General features: G+C 42.4%; 1 protein-coding gene across 1 annotated transcript in view; it reads left to right on the forward strand.

Annotated features, from left to right (window-relative positions):
* LOC103811348 (maternal embryonic leucine zipper kinase-like) overlaps positions 1 to 6,477 on the forward strand; it is a gene marked incomplete at both ends in the record, with an annotated part of 6,685 nt that extends 208 nt beyond the window's left edge. Inside the window, 4 exons of the mRNA XM_009084316.1 lie at positions 3,044 to 3,190; positions 3,840 to 4,059; positions 5,756 to 5,849; positions 6,309 to 6,477. Of these exons, the coding sequence (XP_009082564.1) occupies positions 3,044 to 3,190; positions 3,840 to 4,059; positions 5,756 to 5,849; positions 6,309 to 6,477 (630 nt within the window). The remainder of the gene's footprint in view (positions 1 to 3,043; positions 3,191 to 3,839; positions 4,060 to 5,755; positions 5,850 to 6,308) is intronic.
* Positions 6,478 to 9,324: the final 2,847 nt, after the last annotated feature.

A 9,324-nucleotide genomic window follows, 5' to 3' on the forward strand; every position in this document is an offset into this window, starting at 1 on the left:
TGCTCTGCACTGACAAAGCTCTGCCTGCAGAACCACGCTGGTACCCTAAATGTCAGGAAGAGAACATGTAGAGTCAGCCAAAGTCTTGTCATTGAACAGTTCAGTCTTCTCATTGATGTGGTTTAGCATACTGGGCTGCTCCTGTGGGTTGGTTCTGCTGGAAGAGCTGTCAGGGAGGACATGATGCATTGAGTGCTGCACAGAATCCCCACTTGGCTACTCATGGAAATGGGCTTAAATCCCCTGTTGTCTAGCCTGTGTGATCATTCCAGATGTTGTTCTATGTTGACTAACTTACTTTTTATTGCCCTCCTTCATGTTCGTGTATATAATTTTGTACCATGTGGGTTGCATTTCACATGACTTAGAAAGGAATATCTGAAACACCATGGCATGTCACCTGGGCAACCTGCTTTGAGGTGATCACTATGGGCATTTCATGAGCTGGTGGTCAAATCAGAAACTGATTCTGATTTTTTTCTCATCTGTTTCCTTTGAGAACATCCTAGAAAGGACCCTGTTTATTCTGAGTAAAGGAAACATGCTGCTGCTGGTTTTCTGGTGACAGGGATTCTCACATGGTTTCATATATCTTACAGGAATTTCTATTCCTGTAGTTTGGTAGTGAAGTGCAAATAGTATACTTCACAGCTCCTCTGAAGTTGCTAAATATCTTGCAATGTTATACATAATATGCAGTTGCTTGTGATGTCAGTGATACTTGTCTGCTCAATAAACTCAAAAGCACCCTGGGCTGGATCCAAAGGAGTGTGAGCAGCAGGTGAGAGAGGGAATTTTCTGCCTCTAGTCTGCTCTTGTGAGACCCTCCCTGGAGTACTACGCACACTTCTGGTGTCCCCAGCATAAGAAGGGCATGGAACTGTTGGAGGAAGTCCAGAGGAGGCCACAAAGCTGAGAAAAGGACTTGAGCACCTTCTCTATGCAGACAGACTGAGAAAGTTGGGGCTGTTCAGCATGGAGAAAAGAAGGCTGTGTGGAGATCTCATAGCAACCTTCAAGGAACTGAAGGGGCTCCAGGGTAGCTGGAGAGGGACTCTTTGTTAGGAACTGCAGTGATAGGACAAGGAGTAGTGGGTATAAATTGAAAGAGGGAAATTTAGATTAGATATCAGGAAGAAGTTTTCCCTGTGAGGGTGGTGAGTCACTGGCACAGGTTGCCCAGGGAGGCTGTGGCTGCTCAACCCTGGCAGTGTCCAAAGCTAGGTTGGATGAAGCCTTGAGCAACCTGCTCTGGTGGGAGATGTCCCTGCCCAAGGCAGGGGGTTGGGTCTGGATGATCTCTAAGGTCCATTCCAACCCCCTTACATACACACATACATAGTATTCAGTGAAATCACAGACTTGCTGCTAGCTGATCCCCCTTGAACTGAGACATCTGTGTAAAATGGTCTGGATGTGCTGTTTTCTGCATAGAGGCAAGAGCTTGGAATAGATACTTCCTTAGGTGTCTGATTCAGTTGCATGTAGATGGTTTCAGTTCACCTATACAACTTCTCTGAGCTGAGAGTTGTAGGACTGCCAGAGCTGTGTAACATCATGAGTCATAAGTATTTCTGGGTGTGCATAATGGGATTTCCATGTTCCTGGTGGGTTACTCTTCTGCACTCCTATGATTTTAAGGTGGAGGTTCTCTAGGTTCAGTTGCACTGGTGCTGTGAAGTTATTTCCTCTCTAGTGATGTCCTAGGTAAATTGGTCTGGCTAGTGCTGCTAATTATCATATGCATTAGGCCTTCCCAGGTGATGGTGCAAATCATGTCTACACAATACACCTATCTATTGGTCCTCCTGCAGCACTCAGGACACATTGAACTTGCTTGTGTGTAGGTACCGTGGGTGAATGTCTTCTGAATTTGTGGAAACACCCAGCTTAGCTGGAGCTGCTCTAATGTGAAGACAACCAAGCAAACAGAACATTTAACTTAGCCATTTCTGAATTTGATGGCACAAGCTTGATGTAACACTGCTTTATTTCAAGCAGCTCGATGTAGAATGATGTTCCAGAGAGTTCACCATGCTGTGAATTTCATCTGGACCACAGTAGCTAAGAAATCCTAATCAGCCATTCATGCTGTAATGGTATGTGATTTCAGCTACAATATGAGGTTCCTTGGCCATAGGGCTCCTGAGTGAGTCATCATAGTAGGTCTGCAGCATACCAGAGAGCTCTGTATCTATTCCAGTAGTAATGCTAGATCTGTTCATTGTGATATCCTTGATCATAGGCCAAATATACCTGCCAGCAGAACTTAACTTCCTGAAATGGTGTCTATTCCAACTTCCCAAGATGATGTCCATCCCAACTTCCTAAGACAGTGTCCCTTCCAACTTCCCAAAATGGTGTCCATTCCAACTGAGTTCTGACAATTTAAAATGGCTCTGTGCAGGTTCACTAAAATGGTATGAAACAAGTTCTTGGGAGGAGTTTCCTGAAAATAACAAAAAGTGTTAAGAAACTAAGGATGCTTTGATATACACCTGCTTCTATGTGGTGTGAGACATGAAGATTAGCAACCTTTGACTGACATTATAAGCCCTGTGATTTATTGAACAGTGTTTTGGGCGGGATAGTCATCAGGTGAAGGGTTCTAAATGCTAGTTCCAAGTACTGTTGTGGATTCTGTAGTCATATGTTTTGGATGTGTGTGTTTACCTTTATCAATTTTCCTTTAAAACTTTGCTCCATTAATTTCTTGGCTCCTTTCCAGCTTATTATTTGGCTTTTGGTAAAAGAACTTGTGGTCCAGGCCTTGAATTCAAAGGTGTTTTTGTGAGTTACTTTTCTTCTTGACACAGGTGATGAAAGATGACTTGGCAATGGTACTTTGAGAAGTTTCACATCTATTTTTGGTACAAGTGACAATGACGATATTAAAGTCATATTATATAACTTAGGTCACCACCATGGGAACTTCTATTATTAGGAACTTAGCAAAAAACCAGATTTAGGTTTAATGGTGCTTTTATGATTAAATCTTTCTTTGAAGTGTGCAGTGAAATCTCAACTGAATCTTTCTTTTCAGTCTGAAAAACCCATGCCCTGTGAAGATGTGCCAGACTGCAGTGAAGTGCCACGGGCATTTGGATCTATGGAATTTTCTGATACGGCTTCGCTGTTTGAAGAATCTCCATTAGAAGAGTTTATTCTAAATAATCACAGAACAAAGCAGGTGTCTGATACACTATTATTAACCAAAAAAATCTTAGTCTCACTGTGCATAAAAATTATTGCCTATTTAGATGTTTGGTGGGCCCTGGCCAAGAGGAGTTGCAAACAGAGTAAAGAGTTTTAAATATATAGCTGAACGTAAATTGTGGCTTCCTCTGGTTCAAGATTGTGATTCATTTGATGAGAAATTAAGCTTTGACATTTGATTTGCATAAAATCAGCATCCAGGGAATGATTAAGTGAGGATTTTAAAACTCACAGGAAAATATAAGGTGCAGCAAACAGGTTTTGGAGCTAGGCTAGAGCTGGACACATCTCTGAAAAGTGCAAACTGTCAGTTTTGGGCAAGAAAATCCAGTGAAGTAATGGAAATTTTACAATCAAGCCAAATGAAAATTCTTAGCTGTGTTTAGGTGAGCTGGTGAGCAACAGTGTGAAATATGCAAGCTAAAGAGTTTAGAAGAGCAGATAAAGAAGTGGCAAATTGAGAACTTTATTAGGAAGTTATAGAGAAGTATTGAAGAGTTTTAAACTATTTTGCTCTGTAGGCAAGCACTGTATGGTATTTTTAACCTGCTTCAGAATGTCCTTGCCTGTAAGATTAGAATATAGCAAAATTGCCTTTTGTCTCTTTGTTACACCTCTTGTAGCATTCAGGGCATGATGCTCAACTGGTCGATACAGAATTCACTCTGTCAACTCCAGTGACAAGAAAAGTGGCATCAAAGAAGCATAAAACCAAAGAGAATGTTGAGGCAGAGTCAGCTGTAAGAAACAAAAGGCCCTTTGTGCTTCCTGCTCCAAAGACTCCTTTTGCAAAGAGTCAGGTTGAGGCACAGGCACAAGCTGTACCCTCTCAGGCCTTCAAAGGTATGTGGAATGGAATAAATGGAGGCTTAGAACATGTATGTTGCTTGGGAATTATTGAAATTCAAATAGGAACACAATAATAGTACATCCAAATATCTCTTTTTGGAAGACCTGACTTTTTTGGCCCTATTCACCATCCTGGTTCTTGTACATCTGGTAGGGTGCTGCAAGTGTTCTTATCACCTATCAGGGCATGTCAGTTGTGTTAATAACAGTATTACACTCTGGCATGGAGCCAAGTGTTGTGTTACTCAAACTTGGTTCTACTTTTCCAAGAAGGCTGAGAAAGCAATTTTCCTTAATGCTGCTTTTCAAAACTTTCTGATTACCTTGAGTGAAAATAAAGGCATACTTTTAGTCAAGTCTGCTTTTCTTGCTGCTTTTAAGAGAAATCTAACTTTTCTAAGAGAAATCTGACTTTCTAATCTAATCTCATGGTGTCATATCAGCATTTTCACAGGAACAGTCCAGCGTACCAGTGAAAATACTCCTGTTAACAACATACAGGTCTTGCAGTTATGTAATAGACCACAAAAATCTGTCTTAATTACGTAAGATTTTCTGAGTTACCAGAGATTTCTGTCCTCAGCCTATCTTGTTGTCCACAGATATGTATGTACATTATCTTCTACCATTGCCATAGGAGTGTTACTACTGTAAGTGCTAACTCTGTCCTTCAAATGCCAAGGGCTCTTTGCAATAGGGAACAGCTCTTCCCGATGCTAAGGAACATTATTTAGGCACAGTATGTCTTTGCAGGCTGGTTCAAGGGATAAGAGGTCTTGGCCATGCTGCTATTTAATGACATCCTTTGTAAAGGGTTTAAGGGATTGCAGTACAAAGACTAGTTGTTTACAAGTTTGTCTTGAGATTGTATGTAATGACTTGTGAAGTCTGATGTCATGGTAAATTTCAAAAGCAAAATAGATACTCTCTGAAATGGGAAATACAAAAATACTTTTAGCTGATTTTAGTGAGGTATTTCTGAGGATTAAACAAAGCTAAATCTTTGATGCATTGAAAGATCTTTGATCTGGGAAAGGTAGCGTTAACACTTTGCTAGAGAGAGAAAAGTGGAAATATCTGGTGGAAATTTTGAGGTGCTTGTCTGGGATCGGGTGCAATTCTGCAGAAAGCTGAAACTTTGAATGTTGAAGTCTGGTTTAATTATGACAACTTATTTGCTGGCTGTTTCCCTTGGTGTTTGTTCCTGCATGTTCAAAGTCATGCTCTGCAGACACTGACTGCTTAGGCTGTTATGTAGCATGTATATCATGTATTAAACATTGCTATATATTATGTATTAAATATGGCTGCATAAATTTGTTCCCTATATATGAGGGAAATGGATCAGTGAAGAACACAACAATTTGATGCAGTGGATCCCTCAGTATTTATTCTGGGGCCAGTGGCAGAGCAAGAAAGAAATTCTGATCCTCAGATTTCTAATACTGAACTACATTGGTTGCTGTAAGGTTTGACTTGTAGAGCCCTGGGAATTTCAGTCCCAGTTTTAGGTTGCAGAGTTAGTATTGCTGTTGTATTAAACACATATTTTATCGTTCTGAACATACAGACCTGAGATCGAAAAGGGTTTTTAGAAATAAGCTATTAACAATGATTATGAACAATGCTGAAGAAAGGAAAACCCTCTGTGCAAAGACATACCTGGTTTGGCTTGGATGCTTTCTTTCAGAGAGCCAGATCACTACAGTCACCCCGATTAAGAAACCCACCAACTTAACAAACGCAGATGAACTGACAGCAGCTGAGGTTCTTCCTGGAAGAAGGTAAGTGTCCAGTTATTTGTGTGCACTTCTGATTTACAGCAGGACTGCCTTAAACCAGATGATGCATAGGAAGCCTTGTTACTACAACAAGCTGTAATTTCTTTCGGTAAAAACTTTCCTAAAGCCTCTTTCTACGTTCACTAAAACAGAATGAAGGCAGAGAAAAGTTTTAAAAACTATGTAGCTCAATTACCTTTAGGATATATTCTTTTTTTCCATATTGTAAATTTCTTCTTATTCCAGATCCCCAGAGGACTGCATTTTCTAGATACACCTCTGGGTTCAAACCTCAACCTCTGGGCTTAAAACCTCAGTTATTTCAAACAAAAACTCCTATAATACATTGCCCTTGCTTTGATTTTCTATGTTCTGTTGGGTCTGGTAGTATATAAGTGACATGACTGAAATAATTTCTTAACACTGAGGTAAAGAGAACTGATTAATTTGCTCATGTAACAGGTGTCATTCAGTGGAGTTAGATATCAATTTAGCTCATGTGGATAGCAGCCAAAAGAAGAGAAAAGCCAAGATATTTGGAAGTCTTGAAAGAGGCCTAGATAAAGTGATCACCATGCTTACACCAAGCAAGAAGAAACGATCCACTAGGGATTGCCCAAGGAAACTTAAGGTATGGTTGCTGCAAAAGTCTTACATGAGAACAAGTACTTTTTGATGATGATGATGATGTTACAATTTATATTATTGAAAACATCCAATAGCTTCAGAAAGAGTCTTGTGAGATCCTCTGGGATCTGTCTTGCCTGCATACTACACTAAAGTGCTGTTTCTACCTCACTGTTAACATGGCAGTGCTCCAGTTAACACCTTGAGGTATCTGTTAGTGTGGGCTCAGGTAAGTCAACAGATCTAGGAAAGAGCTTGGCTGTTACTGCTTATAGCCCATCTAAACCAATTGTGAAGGAAGCAGGATGGTCTTAAAGGAGCTGTAGCTAGCAATTTTTATTTATGTTATTCATATAGAGATACTGCTGAGCTCTCCCACTAAAATGTGCTAATTTTCCTTACTTAGGCTTCTGTAGTCCAGGAACAGTATGTCCATTCCCAGGTTCTTTAGATGTCTATGGAATGTGAAGTTACATTTAAACCCTAAATAACTGCACCTTACAAAAGATTTTCCGACACTGTCAGCATAGTTTTGGTGGTTACAGTTTTGATGTCACTGCCTCCAAGCCAGTTAGCTGCTTATTCTTCCTTAAGTAGCCACAGAAAAAGCAGTTCCTTAGGTAGTGTGTTGCACAGAGCACTTGAATATCACATTCATAACTTGTTCTTACCAAAGTGTCTCATGAGGTTAACATTAGCTTTGTAGAATACATAGCACATGGCGCTGGCATGATACCAGTGCAGCGAACAGAACAGCCCATTGGTGAGTCAGCAACGACTGAGGTGAGTCTGGATGTGCCAGACTGAGCTGTGCAAGGGATTCCCAAGCTCAGGAGCAACCAAGCAGCAGTCCAGAACCCAGCAGGACCTGAAAGCCAGTCAGGCAAGGACGGGCTGTCATGGTCTAAACCCAGGCAGCAGCCAAGCCCCACGCAGCTGCTTGCTCATTCCCCACCCATGGGTCAGGGAGAGAATCAGAAGGGTAAGAGCTGGAAAACTCATGGATCGCGATAAAAGCAGTTTAAGAAGTAAAGCAAAAGCCACACACAAGCAAAGCAAAACAATTCTTCGGCTGCTTCCCACAGGCAGGAGGTATTCAGCACCTCCAGGAGAGCAGGGCCCCATCCATGTAACAGTGACTTGGGAAGACAAGTGGCATCACTCCAAACGCCCCCCATTCACTCCTTCTTCCTCCCACTTTATGTACTGAACATTATGTCCTGTGGTCTGGGATATCCCTTTAGCCAGTTTGGGTCTCCTGTCCCAGCTGTGTCTCCTCCCATTCTCCCATGCACACTCAAGTTCCTTGCTAGTGTGGCAGAATGAAAACCAGCAGAGTCTTGGCGCTGTGCAAACTCAATGATAACAAAAACATCTCTGCACTGTCAACTCCTTGCTCAGCACAAATCCAAAACATAGCCCCAGAGCAGACACTGTGAAGAAAGTCAGCTCTACTCCAGCCCAAACCAGCACAGGGGCATTGCCAGAAGCAGTGCAGAAGCTTGAAACAGCTCTTGGGAGCACAAGTGACCAGGAACATGGCAACCACAGTGGGCAACCAGGACATGGTGCCTCAGAAGGATGTGGCATGGTAGTTTCTGATGGGCAGGGCCTGTTGGGAGAGTGCTCCAATTTGCAAGTAGGTCCATAGCTCAGGTAGGAGCTCTAGGGTTCTGCCATAATGGTGGGCACTCGCCTCAGAGCCATAACTAGTCTCTACTGAAACAGCCCTTGAGAAGTCTGATGCTTTCACCCAGATGGAACTGGTAAGGAAGGAAATGTCAGGATAGGTGGTAGCTTGCAATGGATTCCCAGATACTTCTGCTGGAGAATAGGCTGCTATGTACACAAAGTGTGCACAGGTGGATGATCTGCTGTGGCAAATGACCAAAGTTACAAGAGACAGTATTAGACAGTATTAACAGCATTAGGGCAGCTGAAGTAGAGATGGATATATGACTTCAGAACCATTTGTCTACAATGGATGCCACTGAGCAGGAGACCCCTTTGACCCTGGTTACCCACAAAAGCAGGATTCCAATTCCACCATCCAACATCCAGACCAGCTCTCTATATGATGCTTTAATGACTTTAGATGTCCATGAGCAAGGCCAACAAGGAGTACCTGCACCAGCAATGCAGAGTGATGAATCCTTTTGCACCCCTTCAAGGGAACCTGTGTTCTTGATCAGCTCTCTGAAGTGACACAAATGCACAGAGCAAGGGGAATAAACAGAAATCTGTGTGTGGTTGCAGTGCTATGATCTTATGAAATGGCAAAGATGTGGTGGGATAGCTCATGAGTGGAATGTTCTCATGGATGGCTCTGTACTTTTTGAAAGGGCAGTTCAGAGACATGAGGTGGTGGAGTTGCTCTTTATGTGAGAGATAAACTGGAAGGCATTGAGCTCTGCCCAAAGGCAGATGAACAACTTGAGATCTTATGGGTAAGGATTAAGGAACAGGCTAATATGGGTGACACTGTTGTGGGTGTTTACCACAGGCCAGTTGATCAGGAGGGGGAAGTTGAGGCTTTCTGTGAGCAGCTGGGATAGCCTCACGGTTACAGACCCTGGTTGTCCTGGTAGACTTCAACCATGCTGATATTTGTGGGAGGGACAACATGGATCAGCACACACAGCCCAGGGAGTTTCTGCAGATCATCAGAGGACAGATGCAGAGGACAGTCAAAAGGAAGATCCATCTGGAGGATCTCCAGCTTGCACCCTATCTTCTAAACTCATTACTCCCACAGCTACAAAGGGAAAAAAGAAAGGTAATTGTATTAGGCTACTCCCTTCTGAAGGAAACTCAGGGCCCTATGTGCCGACTGGACCCATCCCACAGGGAA

The sequence above is a fragment of the Acanthisitta chloris genome, unplaced genomic scaffold (assembly GCF_000695815.1).
Source record: "Acanthisitta chloris isolate BGI_N310 unplaced genomic scaffold, ASM69581v1 scaffold7941, whole genome shotgun sequence".
NCBI lineage: Eukaryota > Metazoa > Chordata > Aves > Passeriformes > Acanthisittidae > Acanthisitta > Acanthisitta chloris.